Consider the following 25344-nt stretch of genomic DNA (forward strand, 5'->3'; position numbering starts at 1 on the left):
CCACAGGTGCTCACAGGTAGAGCAGAGGGGCATGGAGTGTTGCCAAAGCCAAAGGGCTACAAACAGAAGAAAGTCAAAGTCCCAGTGTGTTCATGCAAGGACGGCCAGAGCCAGGCCAGCTGCTATTCAGAATCTAGGCAATCACATGGATGCTATGTGGACCTTTGAGGAAGTTCTTATCAACAGCACTCAGGAGCCCAGTACCAACATGGCCCCCCATCAAAAAGAAAACAAACAAACAACAACAACAACCCCTTCATATGCGCATTTCAATCCGTTCCCTTTTCACCAGACGTGAAAGAGCAGCTGGGAGGACCCACATTAGTGATGATGTTCATTCTGCCTTTATTCCTATGCTGGAGATGGGAAAACGGCTGTCCTTGCAAACATCCTCCACAAGCCACATCAGTGTAGGTTTAAGCAACAGATTTCCTCCCCAGTAAAGATGTGGCCTGGCACCAGGCACAGTGGCTCACACCTGTAATCCCAGCACTTTGGGAGGCCGAGGTGGGCAGATCATGAGGTCAGGAGATAGAGACCAGCTTGGCCAACAGGTGAAACCCCATCTCTACTAAAAATACAAAAATTAGCTGGGTGGTGTATGCCTGTAGTCCCAGCTACTTGGGAGACTGAGGCACGAGAATCGCTTGAACCCAGGAAGTGGAGGTTGCAGTGAGCTGAGATCGTGCCACTGCACTCTCGCGTGGAGACAGAGCGAGACTATGTCTCAGATAAATAAATAAATAAATAAATAAATAAATAAATAAATAAATAAAAATAAAATGTGGCCAGGCTTATGGAAAAGCGCAGCCTAAGGATTAGGCTACGTCCTTCCTAAACCACTCAAAGTCTTAAATTTTCGTTTTTTGTTAAAGCAAATTATTACTTGAAGAGTACATTCTACATTTTAGAGCAGAATCCTTCAAAAAAAAAAAAAGATAAATCAAAAACCCCCAAGATATTGAAAAAGCACACACTTTACAAGAAATTAAATTGTCCTGCTCAGGTTAGAATGACAAGATGGCTGCTTGCTTATTCTAAAAATATCAAAAGCAAGACTGGCCAAAAAGAAAAAAAAAAATACGAGGGAAAGTTTTGGTTTCCATTACCTATATTTGTGTAAAAGCTATGTGTTGTTTTAACTAAACATCTGGTCTTTGTCTCTCATGTACAGAATTCTGAGTTTTCTTGACACTTTGGCAAGAGGTACCACAACCCCCTGCCAGGCCAGTAAAAATCACACATTTTTCCTGCAAGAGAAAAAAAAGTCAATAAAAATGAAACATTAAAAAAAGTAAAAGCTTGAATTGGAAAGCTGTGCTGTAGAGAGCCTCCTTCCTAATCAGCTTTACACGATTGCTTTAAAAAAATCTTTAAAAATACTACCATTCTCTATTGTTTGAAAGATCTAATAGAGATACTGAATGTTTGCTCAACATATTGCTCTAAAATACATCCTTTAGATATAGGGACCTTGCCATTGATTCAATTTTCCAGAGTAAATCATGTGAATTAATTTTTATAAATATTTAATGTTTATTCTTGTACAAACTGATTCTTTAAGTTACTTCAACTCGAGATGAATTTCAACTGCTTTTACTAGATGGCAGAATAATCTCTGTCTTACATTCACATCAGCACCTTCTAAAACCCTGGCATTATCATCTGTCATAGTAAAAAGCAGAGAAGTAAATACAATCCTGCTCTCCAAATATGACAAGCTCATTATAACAAGCCACTCATAAATCCTGAAACAAAAAGTACTACCATACATTTTTTAATAAGAATTTTTTACAATTTGCATAGGATGTTTTTATTTGGAACAAAGGCAGGTATTTCTTTCTCCTTGCCACACATTATGCTGAAATGAATTATGTGGTAATACTACCATCCGCCTCGCCTCTAAAGAAGGCCTGAATTAGTTCACAAATGGTTGCAAAATACTTTGCAAACATGAAATGCAAAATAAGACTCTAATGCCTATAAATACTTCCTTATAACAACTAGGTTATACTTAGATGGAAAAGAAGAAATAAACATTATAAAAAGGCAAGTGCCCTGGAAGTATGCTGCTGGGTTGAGGAGAAGGGCTCCGTAATGGGGCTCCTCCAGATATTAAATTAACCACCTTTTGGTAGCCCTCACTGTGACCTCAAGAAGCATAGAACTATGCATAGAGTGAGCTGCCCCTTCTACATAAAGATTTAAGTAGAAACTTGCATCCCATGGCACAAAACCTCTTATTTTAAATATTTACTAGAAGTGCAAATAGACAAGAACCTTACAAAGTCAAAAACCCAAACTTAAGTCAGCTCCTTTTCTGACTGGTGAAATTGAATTCCCATTCTACCTGCCTGCCCGAAGTTAGGATGGGTCTAGTGGGCATAGAGACATGGTAAGCAAGCAGAGAACCCTTTTCTGTTCTAAAGTGGGCCTGGTGGAAGACCCTGAAGCATCACCAGGAAGCACTCCCTGGGACTGCGCAGTCTCTGTTCCTACCTGTCCTGGTGTTTGGGCAAAACTGACAGCCATCAACACAGTAAGATCCATCAGAACATATTGAACTTATGGAGCTGCATATTCAGCCGGAAACAGAAAAACCAAAATTCACATTCAACCTACTTATACTTAATTGTATGGAGCTCAGTCTGGGAAAGTCTTCAATGTGAAATCCCAAAAAGATAATGTTAAGACATTATGATTTCACAACAAGCCACAAACCTAGGCCAACACTGGGGAAAAATAAGTAAACAACTTCAGTTGTAACTCCTATTTCACATAATAATAAAAAATTATCAATTAACTTAGAAATAAAATTTCCTGGGCATCTGTGCAATAGACAATGAAAATACTCCTATGTTCTACACAAGCAAGCTCCTTCCCTCACAAAGTTTGCGGAGCCATGGATGGTTCAGGACAAGTCAGAGTGATAAGAGCAATGATTAGCAAAGAAAAACCAGTTATCTCTTAGAAATAGAAGTCAAGAGAGACTTTTCACAACATATCATACCTCAGCTGAGGCCCAAACAGTGAATAGGTGTGAGAAGGAGAGTGGCCAGTGGACAAACGTTACATGCACCGGAAAATCATGGGCAGAGGCCTGGAGGTGAGAGAAAGCTCATCTATTTGGAGGAACAGAAAGAAGTTCATCATCAAGCAAGGAGCTGGTAGGGGGTGTCAAGAGTCCATGCGGGCAAATAAACAGAGATAAACAGAGTACAGATCATGAAGGGTAGGCAACCTGAGTGATTCTGAGGGAAATGGGAAACAACTGAAAGACATTAAGAAGGAAAGTCATAAATGTACTTTGGGATGCCAAAGAGGGTGGATCACGAGGTCAGGAGATCGAGACCATCCTGGCTAACATAGTGAAACCCCATCTCTACTAAAAATACGAAAAATTAGCCAGGCGTGGTGACACGTGCCTGTAGTCTCAGCTACTTGGGAGGCTGAGGCAAGAGAATCCCTTGAACCCAGGAGGCGGAGGTTGCAGTGAGCCGAGATCACATCACTGTACTCCAACCTGGGCAACAGAGCAAGACTCCATCTCAAAAAAAAAAAATTTGTCTGATTGCGCCATGGAGAAAGAATTGGAAAAGATCAAGAAAAGGATCTAGGCAAGAGAAAAATGACAAACTGAGTTATGGCCATGGGAGTGGAAAGAAGCAAGCAGATTTAAGAGCCATTTAGAAGTTGGAAGAGAACAGACTTTATCAGGCAGACTAGTATAGTCATTAAGTTCAGACTGCTTGTGTTCATACCCTGGTTCTGACACTTACAGGGAAAGTTGTTTAATCCCTCTGCACCTCAGTCTCCCTTTCTGAAGAGCAGGCACAATAGTAGTAGCTGTTCATGGGATTATTATGACAGATGAGTGAGTTAATTCACAAAATACTTAGAAGAATTTGTGGAACATGATAAATGCTTTAAAAAATTGGCTTTTATTATTATTGAGTGTAACAGTCCAAAACTAGAAACACAATTATCATCAACTGTAGAATAAGATGTGGGAGGAAAAAGGAGGAAATAGGGATCTCACAAGGGAATTTAGCCTGGATAAATGAATGGATGATAGTAACCTTGCCAGTTATAGACCTGTTGCTGCTCAGCTCCACATCTACCCTTCAATGCGTGCTTCGAGATAAGGGAGATGGACCCAGTAAGCATTTCTCCTTTGCATAAGGGATAATTTTAAGTTCTGTCAGTAGAAGGTACTGAAGGGTTACTAAAGCAAAGAGGTACTTTTCCTGATCTAATCATGCATCCACTTGCTTGCTTCTCTGTGTGCAGTGGCCAGTAGTGCATGTGGGGTCATCCAATGGTGCTCACCCCCATCAGGTTTCAGTGAGAGATTCCTAGGAGTCTCACAGATATTCTAGAAGTTGCTTGGCCTACCTACATTCCAAAAGGTCTCCTGCTTGAGACTACAGATAAGTTCTGGCCTGGAGCAACACAGCAAACCTCCCTGCCATCGCACTTTCTCCAATATGATCTAAATTCCAACCAGCTTGTTCTTTCCTTGGATATTGTCTCTCAACTGTAGTGTATTCTTCACCCCTTTATAGTTAATTTCCTGTTATGATTAATAATTATTTATATTAATCACTTTCTGTTCAAGTTACTGTGTGTTTTCTGTCTCCTGATTGGACCCTGACTGATGCAGTACTATTCATCATAATGAGAAACATAGGAGGAAAAATAGGTATGGAAAAGATAAATTCCATTTCGGACATACTGAACTTGAAATGCTTGTGGGATGTCCAAACAGCACTGTCTGGTAGGAAGCTGAGTGTCTGGGGGGTTCAAAAGCTCAAGAGAAGTGACCAGGCTGGAGAGATAGGCTTAGAATTGAGTAGTCCTAGAGCCACTAAAATCTTAGCAAATGAAGCGTGTATTTAAATGTCACAAGTCCGAGAGACAGATTTTTTTTTAATTTTTCATATGCTTATATGTCTCATCAAGAGATCCTAAACCAATTAATCTGTATGTATGTATACAGTAGCACATTTCAACAAAAGATTTATGGTGATTTCATACTGTATATGTTCTATATCTGTTAACACTATCAAAGTTAAATGAAGAGATAATTGAAAAGAGCCAAGCCCCATTTTGTTTGTTTGTTTGTTTTGTTTGTTTTTTCTTTTTATTGAGATAGAGTCTCACTCTGTCACCCAGGCTGGAGTGCAATGGTGTGATCTCAGTTCACGGCAACCTCCGCCTCCTGAGCTCAAGCGATTCTCCTGCCTCAGCCTCTCGAGTAGCTAGGATTACAGGCATGTGCCACCACTCCTGGCTAATTTTTGTATTTTTAATAGAGATGAAGTTTCAGCATGTTGACCAGGCTGGTCTCAAACTCCTGACCTCAGGTGATCTGCCCACCTCAGCCTCCCAAAGTGCTGGGATTACAAGCATGAGCCACATGCCTGGTCCAAGCCCCATATTAATAAGAGAATTCTAATTACCTTCCAAACTTGGAGACCCAACCTGGTGAAGGCAGGGAGCAATTAGTCATATGTGGATGCTGACTGTAATCAGGAAAACTCTAATGGATATGCCAACACCCCAAGTAGCAGCACTGAAAACTGGTGAGCTGCTAAATTTGCATTTTATTTGAAAATGACAACTAGATAAAAATATATTTTGAAAAAGACCCAGGCTGATGCCTTCTGCTTTTTCTGGGGTATGAATTCAGTCAATAAAACTTGCCCCTTGATTCATCCATTTCTCAAAAGTTTGGATCTACTGACTACACACACACACACACACACACACACACACACACACACACAGAAATTCCATCAGCATTTTGCAAAAGAACAATTTGGAAGAGGAATGTATTAAATCCTCAGGGAAATTAAACCCAAATAATCCAATAATGGCATTACAAAATTAACACTAGACTATGAATTGAATTAATTGCCTCCTACTGTGGGGTTCTTGGCTACCACAGACCAAAACAAATGAAGCCAATGATGTCAAATGCCTTAAGAGAGACCACAGGCAAGTTTGTATCACAAGAGTTCACCCACTGTGGTTTTTCAACTTTCTGGCTTGTTCTGGAGATCAATACGAAGAAAGATCTTCACTTCTGCCATCTCATGTCTCAAATTACATACGGTAGGTTGGTGAGAGATGTGAGAGGTGGCCCAGTGCTAGACACAACAGAGGAATTTTACGACTCTTTGTGAATTACCTCTAACTGTCTGTGTCTAGAAGTAGCTGGACTGTTGGAAATCCATGCAAGTCTTTTTCTCCTGAAAGGGCTGAGGGACTGGTGGGAACAAGTAAAGGTGTCTCTAGAACCCAGGCAGTCTAGTGATAAGGCAGATATTTAAGAAAAATCAGCTGCTCCAAAAGAGATTCGCTTTGGCATTTCAGTAAATACGCATTTATTTCTGTAAATTCTCTTTTAATGCCATGATGTCAGCATGCCTTTGGCAATACGTGATTACCTAAATAATATGTGTCCTGGGACCAACAAAATTAGCATGTATATGACTTACCAGGCCCCTGCTCATCTTCCTAAGGACTTTGAGAGGGAAGGAAGGATGCAGCATCTTGATGGAAAGAAAATTTTGGTGATTTACACAGCTTTACAAAATAAGACCCCTAGAGCAAATACAGAGGGTCTGACTGCCTCCAGCTTCTCTTGAGACTCCAGTTTGTCAAAATGCCTCTCGAGTATTTGCTCGTATACACATCCTTCACGCTACAGCTGACACTGACCCCTGAAGCTTTTTAATTACCAAATAGCATTTTACAAAAAACTAATTCATGGCATTTTGTTGGGATATTATAATTTTTTCACATTCTTAATTTTGCTTGACATTTTGAAAATACTATGCCTGACTCTTTTGTGCAGATTAAAGAAAAAAAAAAAACCATCGCTAGCATGGATTAAATACTTCTTTTTCCTTCCCTCAAGAATTGACACAAACACCAAAAACAAAATACTTTTTGTTTAAGCTTAGAGAAATGAAGCATTCTGTTTGTTTGGAATCTTAATTACTATCGCCCCAAACTTACCTAATTAGAAACTCTTTTATAATGAGGAAAATTATTTTCAAAGTTAATGAATTTGCAAGCACAAGCATTGCTGTCTTCCCAGAATGAATTATTCACATTCCTTACATGCATATTTTAGTTGTACACTCTAATTAATATTAGTACTTAAAATGTGTGAGATGGATTTCACTGTTAAAAAAAAAACTTGCCTTTGTTTTTAGACGATATAAAAACACCACAATTTTTTTCTCCTCTCATAAACATTGGGCTGCACATAGAGACTTAATTTTAGATTTGGACAAAATGGAAATTATTTCATCAAAACTATTCATTTTATTGACTTTAGCCACTTCAAGCTTGTTAACATCAAACATTTCTTGTGCAGATGAATTAATGATGTCCAGTCTTCACAGCAAAGAAAATTATGACAAATATTCTGAGGTAAGTTTTTAAAGTCTCTCTGAGTAGCATTAATTATATAATATTAATCCTAAGTCTAATGATTTTGTAAAGAGTAAGAAGTAAGTTGGTGTGTACTCTGTTTTATTGTCAAACTTCAGCCTTCCTCTGACAATGTATACATGTAACTTGTATTATTTAGCACAGCAGCGATCAGGCTGGCTTCTGTCATAACAATTGTACTGGTGAGTATGGTACTTAGCAAGCATACAGCACATTAATAATTTTCAATCAACTCACAAGTGCATATTTGTAGTGAATGGTTGGCAGAACTAAGATTTGGATACATTTCAGCTGGACATTCAAAGTGTTTTAAACTGAAAACAAACAAAAAAACACATTTATTTTGGGCTTAGCAATTACAAACTGGCCAATGTGTACTAAATCTATACCTTAATAAAGTGTCTACCCCTAGATGGTAAAATTGCAAATTGTTTTTATGTTCTTTTACATGTTTTGCAAATCTGCTGAAATTAGTGTGTATACTCATTTTACTCAAGCAATAATCAGAAAACAATCATTTAAAAATCTCCATATGGACAAGCTCCTATGGTAAAGACTAAATCTAATTAAATATTCTCTGTATTTGAGATGGTTCCTACAAAGTTGGCTTATTTGTGATGCAGTAACCCATAAACCAATGGGTTCTTTACTAAAAATGTATTTTGTATTCTAATAAAAATGCAATTGGTTTCTTGAGAAAGCTTTAGAGTGGAACCCTCAGTAAGATGGAATAAAAAAAAGAAATTCACTGGGCCTCCTACAACTATACCCCAAAAACTGGCCAGCATCTCTGTTTCGATGTACCATGTTTCCATGTGCCACTTTGGCCTTTAAAGAGAACCATGAAAAAGGAGTGGGAAGTTTCTCCAAAATCAAATTACAAAAATATATAAAATATTCCATAAACAATATGAATCAAAAAAAAAAAGAGAATAACTGCAGTAAAATAAACTTTTGCCTCATTTCAGAACTTCATTATGTTCCTGCTGCTTGAACTCATTGTTGTATTCACTATATATATTTTATAAATATTTTATGGTTGTCTTACAATAGTCTAGGGACAGAGAAACTAGATTGCTTTAAAAAGCTTAACACAAATTATTTATTAAAAAATTCTGCACATAAGAACACAAATTTTGTTTATAGCTTTAACAATTCTGCAGATTAAAGTCTAGATTTCAGTTAATTGGGGGCTTAAATCTATTGCTTATAAAAACAGTATGTTATTGTAATGGTTATTTCTAATTATAGCCTAGAGGCTACCCAAAAAGGGAAAGAAGACTCAATTTTGAGGAATTAAAAGATTGGGGACCAAAAAATGTCATTAAGATGAGTACACCTGCAGTCAACAAAATGCCACACTCAGTCACCAACTTGCCATTGAGATTTGGGAGGACCACTGAAGAAGAAAGAAGCGCTGGAGCAACAGCCAACCTGCCTCTGAGATCTGGAAGAAATATGGAGGTGAGCCTCGTGAGACGGGTTCTTAACCTGCCCCAAAGGTTTGGGAGAACGACAACAGCCAAAAGTGTCTGCAGGACGCTGAGTGATTTATGTCAAGGATCCTTGCATTCACCATGTGCCAATGACTTATTTTACTCCATGACCTGCCAGCACCAAGAAATCCAGAATCCTGATCAAAAACGATCAAGGTAAATACCTGAAAACCAGTCAAAGTGCATGGGCAGTTATATAGAGGTGGTCTAGAAACTTTAAAAATGACTACACCTTTTCAACATAAGTTTCTAAGACAGTAAGTTTCCTAGAAGGAGAGAGAGGCAAAGACACAAGGAACTGAATACCTGTACATTGGGAACTATAGAAGGCCAGGTATAATAAGCATGGCTCAAGGTATAAAATCATAAGATGGCTTCCCCTAAGCCACATATGAGCATCAGTCTCATTATCCTATAGCTGCTCACTAAGTCCATGCAATGACAGGATATTGTCTGACACGGGACCTCTCCCACATAAAAAGCCTCACAGGAGAGAGTCGTTCAGGTGTAAAGGACCCCATCTCAATAACCCAGGTCTCAAATGCAGCAGGTTTTCTTTCCTGACTTTTAATCAAAGTGTTTTCTTTTTTCTGGATCTCATCTTATAAACTCTGTTATAATCATTATTTATATTAATTAAGAAATATGTATTATCTCCTATGTACACATCAGAATGTAAGATTTAAAAATTAATAAGCTACCCACCTATTATTTTACAGTAGAGAGTGTATGCTTAAAAAAAATTTTTTTATATGAAGTAGAACATGATGCTTTAGTTAAGACTTGAAGAAAGTACAGTGGCAGACTGTGTCACCTTATCTGAGAGACCTTCTCAGGACATTCCAGGTTTGTTCTTTTCCATGGTACTTATCCTCATCTGACATATATTTAGGGTCCATGTCTTTTCCATTTCTTTTCCATGTGACTTATCCCTATCTGACATATATTTAGGGTGCATTGCCTTTATTAGAATTTCGGTCCTACAAATCCCATAATTTTAGTCCACTGCCATTTCCCCAGAGCCTAAGAACTGTGTCTGCCACATAGTAAGCCCTCAATATTTGACAGAATAAATGAAATAAGAGAGGTACTAATAAGGTCCTGCAGAGTCAGAAAGGTCAGAAAAAAAGAGGATGTTTCTGTATGTGGAAACCTGCCTTTGAGAAGCAGCTTTCTCTTGAACATTCAGAGACTGGTGGGAAGAGGGAGGTCATTTTTAGGCACTAAAGCAAGGTGAGCCAAGAACAGCCGAGGCACCCTTTGGCAACAGCAAAATGTATGCGAAGAGGAGAGAAAGAAGGCTAGACAGAGTAAGAGCAGAGAGCGCAGATATTGAGGACCTGGACAAGGACTTGGGGCACCATTCATCAGGAGAGGGAGAACCGCTGACATTTCTGCTGAGGTTCTCGGGTGTCATACAGTGGCACAATTGACAGCTAATCAGATGTTGGGAGTGGGGCGGTATGGAGGGAGAGAGATGAATCAATGATAAGTGTTTGGGCCTGAGTGCCCATCACAGATTCAGCATCTCCCCAATATCTCACTCATGTCAAGTGCAACACAATTCAACTCAAGTATAATTAGGCAGTTAGGACTATGGCTTGTATTTGTATGGACTCTTGCATGCTGTTGTTCTGATGGGTGAGAACATTTTGCACTGCTTACATTTTAGGAGACTGGTATTCCAGAAAATGGATGATGCAGAATTGAAACAAGAAAAATAAGAAACCTGTAGCCTGTCCCTAAAGCTGTGGCCTGTAATCTACAAATGGCTCTATAGCGAAGACCACAAGGAAGAGCAGCTACTTACATTTCATCAGCTATGGATCATCAACGGCAATTTTTCCTTGTCAGTACGACTATAATAGTATCTTGAAAGTTGTAAAAATTTAAAGCATATTTGTTATGTAAAGTTAAAAGGATTTTTGTCTGAATAAAAAAGAGCATTGCAAATGCTTTAGAAATCTCTGGTAATTGAGAGAGAGAGACAGAAGACCCTCCTCACTACCCTATATAAAAATCATAGACACAGTTACACTTAATTAAAAGAAAATTAAACAGAAGAGCACCGTGAAAAACATTATGATGGAAATTAAATAATTTTCCAGAATAACATGGTTGACAAATAAGTGAACAAGGATTACAAATCACTTATAAACATGTTTCTGTACACCCTTTCTATCATGTCAAATGTTAATGAATCTGTGATCAATTGAAATGTAAATGTCATGTAATACTACAAAATAAAAACTCTTAGACTTTAGGGAGATAAAAGAAAAAGGAAACTATGACTTACCTCTTTTAGTGTCTCCTCTGTCTACATCCAGAAATTTGCTTCTGGTGAGTTTCTTTTCTCCTCATTTAACATTTCAAGTTTTTGGTTTGCAAAAAGATCTGGCTATTTCTCAACTAAGAATTTATAAATTCAGTACCCCACAACACAAATGCACAGTGACCTGCCTTTAATCCTGAGGATATGAAGTCCTTAATCAGATATAACTAGTTTATTGAACAGTCTCAACTCCACTGGGCGCACACAGGAAATGGTTTTATTTTTCTCCCATTGTGCCCCCCGCTGGGCTGTGTTGAATCTCCTGCCCCTGCTGATCAAAGTTCCCTTAACGATACCCTGGACATACTGCATAACTCCCTCAGTCACTTCCTGATATTAAAAAACTTTGTCAAGTCCAGTTGAAGACGCCAACCTCATATCCAAAAATAAAATGTCCCCACCCACCCCCATGTCTGGCTGGGCTGGAGGAAAGGCCTAAAGTGGGAAAGGGGCAGGTCTGCTCTTTCTCCCTTCCTCCCCTTTCTCGCCTGAGAGGTAGGGTGCTGGGAGGGAACATGGTAGGCTCTGAAAAACAATCTCCCCTCCTATCTTCTCCAGGGCACAGGAGGAATGGGGATAGTGGGGATGGTCAAGAGAAACGGTCTCCTCCTCTCTATATAAAGTTGCTGCTTCTACAAAAGCATTCTTCGGGAAGACTTGCAGGGGCCTTCACACAGGTCACCTACCTGGGGGCTCTGGGTGCTACTTGATCTCTTCCAGCTACCCCCGTCTCATCTGTTCTCCCCATAGTTTTTATTGCCAGACAGAAAAGCTCAAGCCAGCCACCCTCCCAGTGCCCGCTTGATGCATAGAGAATGCAGACATCCCAGCCAGCCCAAGGGTGGACTGCAGGTTGCCACTCCACTGCCCCCCATTGTCTCCACCCCTCTTATCCCTGTTTAGGAGGGGGCAGGCCGGTCATAAGTCTACTGCCTAAGCAAGCAGCCAGTCAGAAGTAGCATGCAGTGAGCCTGTCAAAACCCCATATTCTAGAAGTGGTTTTCTAGGAACCACTCTTACTTGGCTTCTTGGGGGAGCAGCAACTGCAGCAGGCCCCCTCCAGGGCAGACTCTCATACCTGCACATGTTGGAAGGGCACGGCCAAGGCAGGGAGGGCTGCTGTGGCTCTGCCAGGTCTTAGCAAACCACGAGCGGGTGTCTGGCTCCTGCCATCCACGGTTCTCTTTACTTAGCATCTCTTCTAAAGTATTTAGCCTCTCTGTACACCTCCAGTTGTGGTCCGCAGTTGCCAATTCTGAGTGATAGAGAGAGTGTCCTGCAACATCCTGCTACACTAATAAATAAAAGACCACCTGGTCCTGTGAGAGTGTATGACACAGGGAAACTTCTTGTTATAAAAATGGGTTCTTTACCTAAGTCCCTAATCTACGGGAAATGTTAGCTGAATAGCCAACTGTTGGCTGTCCCCTCATCTGCTTGGCTTATTCTGTTGTGCCACCACACCGGCTCCTTCACTGGCTTCCATAAGAACCCCACTCACGTAACTCAATGTGGAGCTTGCGATTTTGCAGAGGATTTGCGGGATTGCATGGTGCAGCATTTCACTGGGAAAGTCTCCATCAGGCCTCTTCCGGGTCCCTCATTAACTGGACCACTGGCAAGTTCCCCTCCTCTCTGACCTCTGTTATTCACTCCAGAGTGGCTTCATGGGTGTGCAATCCCTGCAGTCACACAAAGCCCCATGCTTGGCTCAGTGCTCTGCTGTCATTGTCTTGAATTTCTTAAGTATTTCAAGGGGCCCCACATTTATATTTGCACTGAACCCTGCATATCATGTAGCCTGTCTTGCTTCCCCCAGACTCAGCCCTGCTGGATCCCACAACACCCGTGTTTGTTAATCAGAGCAGCTTCCATTTTCTACATCAAACCCAAAAGCCAGCTTCATGCAGACCTCCGAGGTCTGCTTCCATCCTACAGTGGGTATCAAATACAACTGTATGATTCATGAAGTGTGCTCAAAATGCAAATTTATTTTTGTGCCCCACTGCCACTTTCTAATACAAGGGATGGGGAAGAGGGTGTGCAGAAATCTTCCTCTGACCCTCAGTGAAAACTTGGCCAGATGCCATGAACTTCACCTCTCTCTTAAGTAATGGCAAGCCTTTGGCCTCTCTGAGTCAAAAACACACAGTCTCAATTCCATTGTCATCAACCTTTCAGCCTGCGTTCAGCTGCTCATACATTCATTCTGCACCCTTCCCTTGTTGAGGCCTAAGTCTGGAGACAGGACCGTGGTTGGCTTCTGTTCTCTCTTCCACCCTCATCTGCTGCTTCTCTCCCTGGCTGCCTTTTTGGACTGCACTGGGAGTTAAGAGAATTTGGGATGAGAGGAGAGGGGATGAGGTAGTTCTCACCTGAAGGGACTCACTCTCAGGACTCAGGGGATGGCGCTGCCAACCATTACCGGACCCTCTCCCTGCCATTCTGTCGTACTGTGAAACCTTCCAGGCCCCACCGTGGCCTCAGCCCTCAGCCCTGGGGCATGGGCATCCACTCCATACATGCTTATTTCTCTTCCGGGGTCCTCCTGAATAGGACTTGAAACATCTCCAGTAACTCTCTGCCTGCCGCAGCCTGTGGCTGGTTGTGCGCAGCTCACCCTCCACACCTGGCTGTGATCCCAAATGGCTCCTCTGTCCTGCTGCCCCCAGGCTCTTCAGCCTTTTTGGCTTTTGTTTTTCTCAACCTCATAGAATACATTTCCTTATCCTGTGGAAGCCCCTCCCTGATGAAGGGTGAGGAAGCAGTAATTCCAGACCCCTGGGCAGGGACACAGGTACCAGCTCACAGCGACAATGTAACAGCTCTCTCCAAAGGAATCTCTCCTGAACCCAAACACTATCCGTTTATTGTCTCCAAGTCAGCGAAGGAAATGAGGACTGGTGGAACCAGTTTCCAACCACATCCTTTAGAAAGTCTGCAAATAGTGATCTGACTTCACTATTAGACAACTAATAGATAATTGTATATCTATTAGTTTTGGGGGTTTTGGTTAAAACTTCACTTTTCACATCCTTTGCAACAAAGATGAATCTCTCCTTAAGCGGAGTGCTCACGGCTGCTAAAATGATGTTTTGTCTGAATCCATAAGCGTATATATATATTTTTCTGGAGAGAGGGTTCATAATTCTTGTGGAGATTCTCAAAGGAGTTTGTAAACCCATAAAGTTTAAGAATCACTATAATAAAATATTATGTCTAGAATTATTTTAAGTTAATATCTAATCCAACTTACAGACGAATAATGTTATCTGACTGGCCATTTAGGTGTTGAGAACACAATACCAGAACAATCAAAATCATTTCAGTAATTTAGCTTGAACTTCCTCCAAATACTGGCATTGACAGTGGGATAAAATAGAAGTGAGGTGGTCATTGTGTTTTTCTCCTTAATGTGCTTTTCCAGGCACTTCCTTCCAAATATCCATTCCACCCTTCTCTTCTCTTCCAACACTTCCCTTTCCCAAGGAAACTCCCTCTGGACTGGTCCTAACCCAAGCTTCAGCTGGCCTGTGAAGGCAGCAGAGTGCGGGGCTTCAGAGGGACGCTGGGATGGGACACACCAACACACAGCAAGGGTTTTCATGGAAGGTGGCTTTCACGTGCTCTCAGGTCCGCATTTCATACATCACACTATGACAATGACCTTGAGAAATACAAAAAGGAAAAAAAAAAAGTATTGACTCTGGGACAAATTTCTCAGTGAGAAAAATGAAAGGTCAGTGTTCACCTGACTGTGACCAACAAAATGAAATGGACAAGGAAGGTGAGTGTGTTGCCCTCCGTGTGTTTATTCCTTTTTTCCCCTTGAAGAGCTTCTTGGGAACATTACGTGAGGCTCTGTGACCCAAGTTTTCTTATTACATAATTAACACACCAATCCACAAGTTATTTCCTGAAAACATGCACTTTCACATTTCCGTGCCTTCGTTCCTGCTAGTTCCTTCAGCTCAAAGGTCTTTTTTCTACCAATCAAAATCCTTTGAGACATAGGTCAAATTTGGATGTAACTGCATATAATAAAAACCTAAATAACACTATTTTAACCAAGAGAAACTTTTTTTTCTCCTCACACCAAATGGTCGGGAAGGAAGCAGTTCTGGGCTGGCATGGGAATTCCACACCCTCATCCAGGATCCGGACCCTCCCATCCTGCTGCTGCACCGGCCCAAGTACACGGCTCCACCAGGCCGGCACGTCCCTTTCCAGGCAGTAGAAACAAAGGGGCCGGGTAAAGGGGTGCTGGCGCGGTGGCTCAAGCCTGTAATCCCAGTACTTTGGGAGGCCGAGGCGGGTGGATCACGAAGTCAGGAGATCGAGACCATCCTGGCTAACATGGTGAAACCCCGTCTCTACTAAAAATACAAAAAAAACTAGCCGGGCGTGGTGGCGGGCGCCTGTAGTCCCAGCTACTCGGAGGCTGAGGCAGGAGAATGGCGTAAACCCGGGAGGCGGAGCTTGCAGTGAGCCGAGATCGTGCCACTGCACTCCAGCCTGGGTGACACAGCGAGACTCCGTCTCAAAAAAAAAAAAAAAAAGCCTGTTTAAAGAGCACCATCCAGTGGGGTGGAGAGCAAGGGGAAGGAGAGCATTAGGACAAATAGCTAACACACGCAGGGCTTAAAACCTAGATGACGGGTTGACGGGTGCAGCAAACCACCATGGCATATATATATACCTATGTAACAAACCTGCACGTTCTGCACATGTATCCCAGAACTTACAATAAAATAAAATAAATAAAGTGCACCATCTGACTACTTCCTCTTTCAAGTAATTGATCACCCCACTCTGCAGGTGAGACTGGGAAATGTCGTTTCTCCATTAGGCGCATTGTCTCAACCACCATTATATGAAAAAAGAGCATGAATATCAAGTGGACAACTTAATGGGTCCCCCCCATACGTGCTCACTGCTTTGTTATAGAAAATATGAAACATATATTAATGGTTTTTCTTCACTAAACCAGGGTTAACAGTGGTTCTATGGACATCTGGGACTGTGTCATTCTTTGTTGTGGGGACTTCCTGGTGTATCGTAGGATGCTTAGCAGCATCAGAAGCCTCTAACCACCAGAGGCCAGTAGGATCATTCACCTATTGTGACAACCAAAAATATCTCCGGACATTGCCAAATGCTCCTGAGGGTGGAGTGGGGGGTCATCCTTAATTAGAAACCACTGCACTAGACTCCTGTAATCATCTTTGACCCCCCTCCCCCCAGCTTAATAATAATAGTGATTATTAATTGTTATGATAACTACGTATTTAAGCATTTAGGGCTATTTTAACCACTTCTGTTAATACTCATTTTTATGCATGAGAACTGAGCTCAGAAAGAACTTTCCCAAGAAATGAGAGCTAACAAGTGGGTTCAACCAAGGTCTGATTTTTAAGTGTTTCTCTTCTGAACCATCATCCACTGCCCTGTTCACTACCACACAACCACCTGCCATCCAACCCTGCAGCATAATAAGCATTCAGGAAACATGCATTGAATTATGTTTAAATAAGAAAAAAATAGATACACTGAAGCCCAGGAGTAAATCCCTGGCATTTTAAAACACTATATAAAGATTTTAGAAGGAAGGGAGGCAGGCAGGAGCGGCGGCAGAGAAAGGAAGAGAGGAGGCAAGGTACGAAGAGGGAGAAGAAGGAAGAGAGGGGAAGGGAGGAAGAATGGGAAGAAAGAAGGACCATAGATTCCTGAAGAGCTTTAGTTTAGTTGTTCTTTAAGGTATCTACTTCTACAGCAGGCAAGGAGATGCCTACCTTACCAGTCATGAGTGATTGTAAAAGGTAAAAGCATCACAGAATACAAACCTGACCACTTTTATCTTGGACTCTCAAGGAGCAAGTCATGTTTCTTGATTTTTATCCTTTAGCAAACAAGGTGCTATTGTTGATGATAAAATGTGACTGTCAGTTTCTGCTTCAGTAGTAAAACTGAAGTGGCCCAAGCCAGGCATGGTGGCTCATGCCTGTAGTCCCAGCACTTTGGGAGGCTGTTGGGTAGATCACTTGAAACCAGGAGTTCGAGACCAGCCTGGGCAACATAGTGAGATTCCATCTCTTTTTCTTTTTTTAATTTTGTTTTAATAAAAGGAAATTGCAGCCATCCAGAGAGCCACTGAAATATGCAGTCATGGCAAATGGAGTGAAGGCAAAGGCAGTCAGTAGGTAAACTTCTGCCCGGATGGGTCTTGCCTCCCTGGCTTATTTGCGGTCTGCTACAGATCTCACTTATGAATTAGGACAAAGCAGTAAAGGAATTAAAATCAATCAGAAGTAAGTTTGCTCCTGAGCACTGGCATGAATCGTAGCAGCCGTCCCCTCCCTCTCACTCAGATGGGCGTGCGAAGCTGAATGCTCTGTGGAAAACAGAATCACTTGCTTCTTGGAGTCAGGCCTGTATTCGGAAAATAGTATGTGGTGAGCATTTGTCCCTCTTTATTATATCCAGTGTTTACTTGGATTTCTTATTAAGTGCCCCAGAGTTCCTGAAATGTTTATTAGATGTTGTACATTTTATTCACCATTGCTATAAATATTAAAAATCAGAAAGATTTCATTTGCCCTTTTCAAATTTTTTAAATTGTAGTAAAATATATATAACATAAAGTTGACCATTGTAACCATATTGATGTGTAAAATTCAGTGGCATGAAGTACATTTCACTTGCCTTTTTACATAGTCTGATGCTATTCACTAATTATGCTCACACTATTAATACCTACAAAATCACACCCAAAGCTTAAGTGCTATTTTAGCTACCCCACACACACACACACACACACACACACAAATCCTATGAGAAAAATAAGGATTTATAAATGACAGACTCTTATTTAGTAATGCCACATTTTTCACCAGAACTTTAAATTTTTCCTACAGCGCCATTAAGCCTGTCTTAAAAGGGGGTAGTTGTTGCTAATCTTTTTCTCTCCTGAACTCTTTTATCATCTCACCAGTTTATAATGTATTAGATTCACCTGAGACCACAGCGACTGCTTCTTTGGAAATGCCTGAGACAGCAAAGGTTTCTGTTAGCAGTCAGAGATGGACAGACATTAATTTCAGCACAGTAATGAAAATGAAGAGTTGATTAGTTTAATTTTCCTAAGAAATGAAGAATGGTCAACAACCACTCATCTGCTATTTTATAGCACTTTTCTTTGACCTTCTGGGCTCCTTCACATTCTTCCTAATAGCCTATTTGTACTTTGCTTCTCATCTGCTTCCCTGATCTTTTTACATTGCAGTCAATAAAATTTAGAACCTTTGCACTTAATATCTTAGAATATATAATAATAATAATTAGTGAAATAGATGCCCAAGAATAACTAATAAAAATAATTGCTCATAAAACATGCCACAGCATTTTCCTTTCATAATATAACACGAATGTGATACGTATAATCCTATGTGTAGCTTAGGAAATAGAAAGTATTATCACCCATTATTCTCTTCCTAAATATAGGAACTAAAGTATGAAAGAAGCTAAACAGGAAAATCACGATTAGAATCAGGAGCGGAATTAAATTATAACTAGATTAATGTCAAATTAATCCTCTCTTTGTAGAAGTAGAGAAATATTATTTTAATCCTGAAGAAAAATTATCTTATCTTAAAATTTATTTCCCTTCTTGCCAGATTTCTAAGCATTGGTATATTGTGGTTAATAAAACATAAAACTATTGTTTCTCTTTCTTAAAATATGCAACAACAATAATTAGCTACAGCAATGCACCAACATAATTTGCAAACTGCTTTTAAAATATCACCTAGCTTCCTCCTTTGTAATTGAAAGCACAAAGATGTAACCAATATTGCAAAATTACTTTTAACCACTAGAGGGCAGAAAATACCCCACATTTGTGCATAATTAATTTTAAATTCTTAGACCAAAACAACAATAAACACCACCAGCACAACAAAAAGACCTTCTTGTTTTATACTGTACACTTAAGGCTCAGTTAATAACCTTAAAACTTTTTAAATTTTAAACTAAAATATAATTCCAACAGTTTAAAGAAGGCAAAAGTAAACATGTTTGTTGCATCTTAAGTCTAGTTACACATTAAGGATCATTTCTTAGCAGCAAGGAATCAGCACATCCTCTAGAAAAGGCAGAGGACTTAAAACAGCACCCATTGAGAATAAGCAAGACTATTTTTACATTAAAATATCTGCAGTGGAATGTAAAGGTGGTATTTATTATAAAATTGAAAGTCACCAAAGTCACAAAGCAATCTAATGCGAAAATACTTACATTTGAATCTTTAATGTCTATATGTATTCTCTTTTACTACAAACCAACTAATTGTGGCAAAGATCTAATTGTGGCAAAGATAGTTTTAGCTTCCTCCTAATTTATCTATGTGACCTAATTAACTTTTGCTTCCCTCCCAATGAAGCCATTTGCATTTCAGTAACTAAGGCATTACTTTGTTTGATTAGAAAGTACAACCTCTTCACTTTTTCACTCTCATTAATTAAAACACATCATGGTAAATTAAGCCATTTGGATTTCAGTGTGGGTGGGTGACATTTTAACTACTGCCCCTTCAACCTTCTCTCTCTGTCAATCTCAGCTATGTCCTACATCATGGGAGAGTGAGAGGGCAATGGCAGCAGGCTGATGGGGGAACGGAGCCAGCAGGGAGCCAAGGGTTATACATCACTGCAGACGGTGACTTCTCTGATGCATGAGGCACTCACTTGCCAATCAAACCTGATACAGCTTTTACCTTGTAGGGTTATGCGTGACTTTATCCAAGACATTAAATCATTTCTGAGGTCTGGTTTCTTAACCTACACAAACCTGCTCTCCCCACTTTTCAAGTCTCCCCGCTCTTCACTCTAACACTAATAAACACAGCACAGTGCTACAGCTAAGGTGGGGTTGGGACAGGGTGGAGGTGTCACTCCTTGCGGACTAAGAAAAGCAATGCACTTTTAAAAGCAGGGCTAGTCACAGAAGAGAAAAGCTTCTGTATTATCATCTATTGGTGGCAGTTACAAACTGACAAATTTGAAAGAATCTTCTAACAATTATAGCTGCCCAGAAATAGATCTAACATGAGCCACAGGAAGGTGTTCCAGGATGGTTATACAACAGGAATATCACACATGTCATTTCTGCATGAGATGTGAAGATTTATGAGTTGACTTCTAAACCTTTATAATTCTTCTTTTAAAATTAATGTTATCTTTCACAAAGAAATACATGTATAAAGATTTAAAATTCCAAAGAATTCCACAAGGCGAATCACCCCAGTTTCCCAGGGACAGTTCTGATGTATATGAGTCAGCTTGAGCTGCCACAACAAATACTGTAGACTGGGTGGCTTAAACAACAGACATTTATGTATTTTTCACCATTCTGGAGAATGGAAGTCTGAGATTGGGATGCCAGCATGGTGGAGTTCTGGCGAGGGCTGTCTTCCTGGCTTGCAGATGGCCACTTCTCACTATACGTTCGCATATCTTTTCCTTGGTGCATGTGCATGAAGAGATCGCTACCTCTCTCTTCTTCTTCTTAGGAGGACACAGTCCTATAGGATTAGGGACCCATCATTATGACCTCATTGAACCCTAAGTACTTCCTAAAGACCGTCTTTCCAGATACAATCACATTGGAGGTCAGGGCTTCAACATACGAACTTGGGGCAGTGGGGTGGGGGGAGGCACCACTTAATTAATAGCACAATTTATGCCTATTACCCCAGTGTAATTATTAACAGTGATCCCTTTCACTCTCAAAAATGTCTTAGTTGGATGGAAAATGACCATCCCAAGTCCCAACTTCATCCAATCCCAATTCCTCTTCCCCAGAAGCAACTACTTGCCATTTGTTATGACTTCCTCTATTTGGCTACAATCGTCTAAAAATCATTATTATACCAGGTGCATCAGTTGAAAATTGCATTTGGATGGCCAGGCATGGTGGCTTGCATATGTAATCCCAGCACTTTGGGAGGCTGAGGCGGATGGATCACCTGAGGTCAGGAGTTCGAGACCAGCCTGGCCAACAGGTGAACCCCTGTCTCTACTAAAAATACAAAAAATTAGCTGGGTATGGTGGCGGGCACCTGTAATCCCAGTTACTCAGAAGGCTGAGGCAGGAGAATCGCGTGAATCTGGGAGGCAGAGGCTGCAGTGAGCTGAGGTTGTGCCATTGCACTCCAGCCTGGACAACAAGAATGATACTCCGTCTCAAAAAAAAAAAATGCATTTGGATACTAATTTAGAGACCAAGGGGGAATATCATTGACTTAAATAGAAAGGAGTTCCCGAGAGGTAAGTTTCATGGAGATTTATTTATCTGAAAATAAATTGTCCTACCTCTAAATTTTGTTAGAATTTTATACCCAACCAAATTCTCAGCAAAGTGAGGGGATAGGAAAACTTGTGTCCTTGTTAAGACATGATACCTACACCTCCCTTCACAGTAGGATTTGCTAGCCAAGCTGTCAGATTTAGCGGGGAATGTTCAGCTGCGAAGAGCTACCTGGCCCACCAGAATGCCTTCCCAGGTCAATGGCATCCAATACCTTGTCAAAAAAGGGGTATAAATGCCATTTACACCCATCTGGATTGCTCTGGCAGGCCATATGTGCTCCGGAGCATCACAGAGGGTTAGCCAAGGTCTTGCCAAGGTTTCTTCACAGATGGACTTCTTTTTCTGCCCAGTTCTTCTCTTCCTTATCTTTCTTCCTCAGGTGTTGATCTTCATTAAACATCTTGTACTCCAAACTGCACCTCAGCATCTGCTTCCAGAAAAACCAACCTGTACCAAATGAGCAACACAGTTCAAAATTCAAAAGGTGCAAAAAAAACACCAACACAGCACATGTATACATATGCAACAAGCCTGCACATTGTGTACATGTACCCTAGAACTTAAAGAATAACATATATGTATATGTAGTGAAACCTCTCCCTCTCTCCATTCAATTCTAGTTACCAATTCCCCTGGCCAAAGTCAACCCATGTGGCCAGGTTCTTGTGCATATTTCCAGAAATTTTCTATGGGCATATAAGAAATTGTGTGTGTAAGTAATTTATAAGAAAATATGACTCTCTCCTCCTGCCACCCAAGATGCTGAAAGGAAAGAAGGCCAAGGGGAAGAAGGCGGCTCCCGCCCCCGCTGTCATGAAGCAGCAGGATGTTAAGAAAGTGGTGAGTCTCCTCTTTGACAAAAGGCCTAAGAATTTTGGCATTGGACAGGACATCCAGCCCAAAAGAGACCTCACCTGCTTCATGAAATGGTCCCACTATATCAGGTTGCAGCGGCAGAGAGTCATCCTCTATAAGCGGCTGAAAGTGCCTCCTACAATTAACCAGTTCACCCAGGCCCTGCACCACCAAACAGCTGCTCAGCTGCTTAAACTGGCCCACAACTACAGACCAGAGACAAAGCAAGAGAAGAGGCAGAGGCTGTTGGTCCAGGCTGAGAAGAAAGCTGCCAGCAAAGGGGACATCTCCACTAAGAGACCACTTGTCCTTCAAGCAGGAGTTTACACCGTCGCCACCTTGGTGGAGAACAAGAAGGCTCAGTTGGTGGTGACTGCACACGATGTGGACCCCGTCGAGTTGGTTGTCTTCCTGCCTGCCTTCTGTCGTAAAATGGGGGTCTCTTCCCCTGCATTATCAAGCGGAAAGCAAGACTGAGTCATACAGTCCACAGGAAGACCTGGACAACTGTCGCCTTCACACAGGTGAACTCGGAAGACAAAGGAGCTTTGGCTAAGCTGGTGAAAGCTATCAGGACCAACTACAACAACAGATACGATGAGATCTGCCATCACTGGGGAGGCAATGTCCTGGTCCCAAGTCTATGGCTCACATTGCCAAGCTTGAAAAGGCAAAGGTTAAAGAACTTGCCGGCCAGGCACGGTGGCTTACGCCTGTAATTCCAGCACTTTGGGAGGCCGAGGTGGGCAGATCACCAGGTCAGGAGATCCAGACCATCCCGGCTAACGCGTGAAACCGCATCTCTACTAAAAATACAAAAAATTAGCCGGGTGTGGTGGCGGGCGCCTGTAGTCCCAGCTACTCCGGAGGCTGAGGAAGGAGAATGGCATGAACCCGGGAGGCGGAGCTTGCAGTGAGCCAAGATCGCACTACTGCACTCCAGCCTGGGTGACAGAGTGAGACCCTCTCTCAAAAAAAAAAAAAAAAAAGAACTTGCCACTAAACTGAGTTAAATGTACACTGTTGAGTTTTCTGTACATAAAAATAATTAAAATAATACAAATTTTCCTTCAAAAAAAAGAAAGTATGTAATTATTTTATTATCCAAATGGTAGCATACCCTATGACTATTCTATACCTTAATTTTTTTTTCCGTTAAGATATATCTTGGAGGCCAGGAGCGGTGGCTCACACTTGTAATCCCAGCACTGTGGGAGGCCAAGGTGGGCAGATCACCTGAGGTCAGGAATTTGAACCAGCCTGGCCAACATGGCGAAACCCCATCTCTACTAAAAATACAAAAATTAGCCAGATGTGGTGGCTCACACTTGTAATCCCAGCTACTCTGGAGGCTGAGGTAGGAGAATCACTTGAACCTGGGACGAGGAGGTTGCAATGAGCCGAGATCACGCCACTGCACTCCAGCCTGGGAGACAGAGTGAGATTCCATTAAACAAAAAAAATAAAAGTATATATATATATATATATATATATGGGAGGTTTCACATTAGTACATAAAATGCATCATCAATAACGCAACCTATGGGATACAACAAAAGCTTTCCTAAGAGGAAACTTTATAACAACACACACCTACAACAAAAAAGAAGAAAGACTGTGTAAAATTTGTGACAGTGAAAAAAAAAATGTTTTTAAGGGGAAGACCCTAAATAAACCACCTAACATTACACCACAAGGAACTAGAAGAAGAACAAAACACAAATTTTTGTTTTCTTTGAGACATGGTTTCACTCTGTCACTCAAGCTGGTGTGCAATAGTGCAATTGGCTCACTGCAGCCTCTACCTTCCGGGTTCAAGCGATCCTCCTACTTCAGTCTCCCAAATAGCTAAGACCACAGGTGTGTGCCACCATGTCCAGCTAACTTTTTATTTTTTGTAAAGACAGGATCTTGCTGTGTTCCCCAGGCTGATGTTGAACTCCTGGGCTCAAGAGATCTTCCCACCTCAGCCTCCCAAAGCACTAGGAATACAAGTGTGAGCCAGTGTGCCTGGCCTAAACACAAAATTAAACAGAGGGAAGAAAATAATGAAAAACAGAATAGAAATAAATCAAATTAAGCACAGAAAAGCCATAGAAAGAATTGACAAAGCTAAAAGTTTTTTTGAAAAAATAAACAAAATTGACAAACCCTTAGCTAATTTAACTAAGGGAAAAGAAAGAAGACTCAAATAAATAAATCAAAAATGAAAGTGAAGAAATTGCAATAGATGACTCAGAAATAAAAAGGATTATAAGAGACTATTTGGAACAATTATTTGCCCACAAACTGAATAACCAGAGGAAATAAAGTCTTAGAAACATACAACCTACTAAGACTGACTCAGGAAGAAACAGAAAACCTGGACAGACCAATAATAAGGAGAGAGATTGAAGAAGTAATCAGAAACCTCCCAACAAAGAAAAGCCAAGGTCTGATGGCTTCACAGCTGAATTCTACCAAACATTCTAAGAGGAATTAATACCAGTACTTCTTAAACTCTTCTGAAAAATAGAACCCAAAGAAATATTTGCAAACTCATTTTATGAGGCCTGCATCACCTTGATACTTATGCCAGACAAAGATATCACAAGAAAATAAAACTACAGACCAATTTGTCTGATGAAAATTCATGCAAAAATTCTCAATAAAATATTAGCAAACCCAATCCAACAACACATCAAAACAATTATACATCATGATCAAGTAGGATTTATCTCTGGCATGCATGGCTGGTTCAACATATGCAAATCAATCAATGTCATACATAACATTAACAGAATGAAAGACAATCACATGATCATTTCAAATGGTACAGAAAAAGCATTG

The 25344-nt window shown here is 40.8% G+C and overlaps 1 protein-coding gene across 3 annotated transcripts in view; it reads left to right on the forward strand.

Annotated features, from left to right (window-relative positions):
• The window catches only part of NPVF (neuropeptide VF precursor), an 83751-nt gene extending 72511 nt beyond the window's left edge, over positions 1–11240 (forward strand). For 2 of the 3 annotated variants that reach the window (XM_077994509.1, XM_077994510.1), the window contains 3 exons: positions 7391–7446; positions 8719–9119; positions 10636–10916. In XM_077994509.1, coding sequence (XP_077850635.1) covers positions 7391–7446; positions 8719–9119; positions 10636–10687 — 509 coding nt within the window. In that variant the 3' untranslated portion in view covers positions 10688–10916. 3 annotated transcript variants of the gene reach the window in all.
• The last annotated feature ends 14104 nt before the right edge of the window (positions 11241–25344 follow it).

Source organism: Macaca mulatta, chromosome 3, assembly GCF_049350105.2.
Source record: "Macaca mulatta isolate MMU2019108-1 chromosome 3, T2T-MMU8v2.0, whole genome shotgun sequence".
NCBI lineage: Eukaryota > Metazoa > Chordata > Mammalia > Primates > Cercopithecidae > Macaca > Macaca mulatta.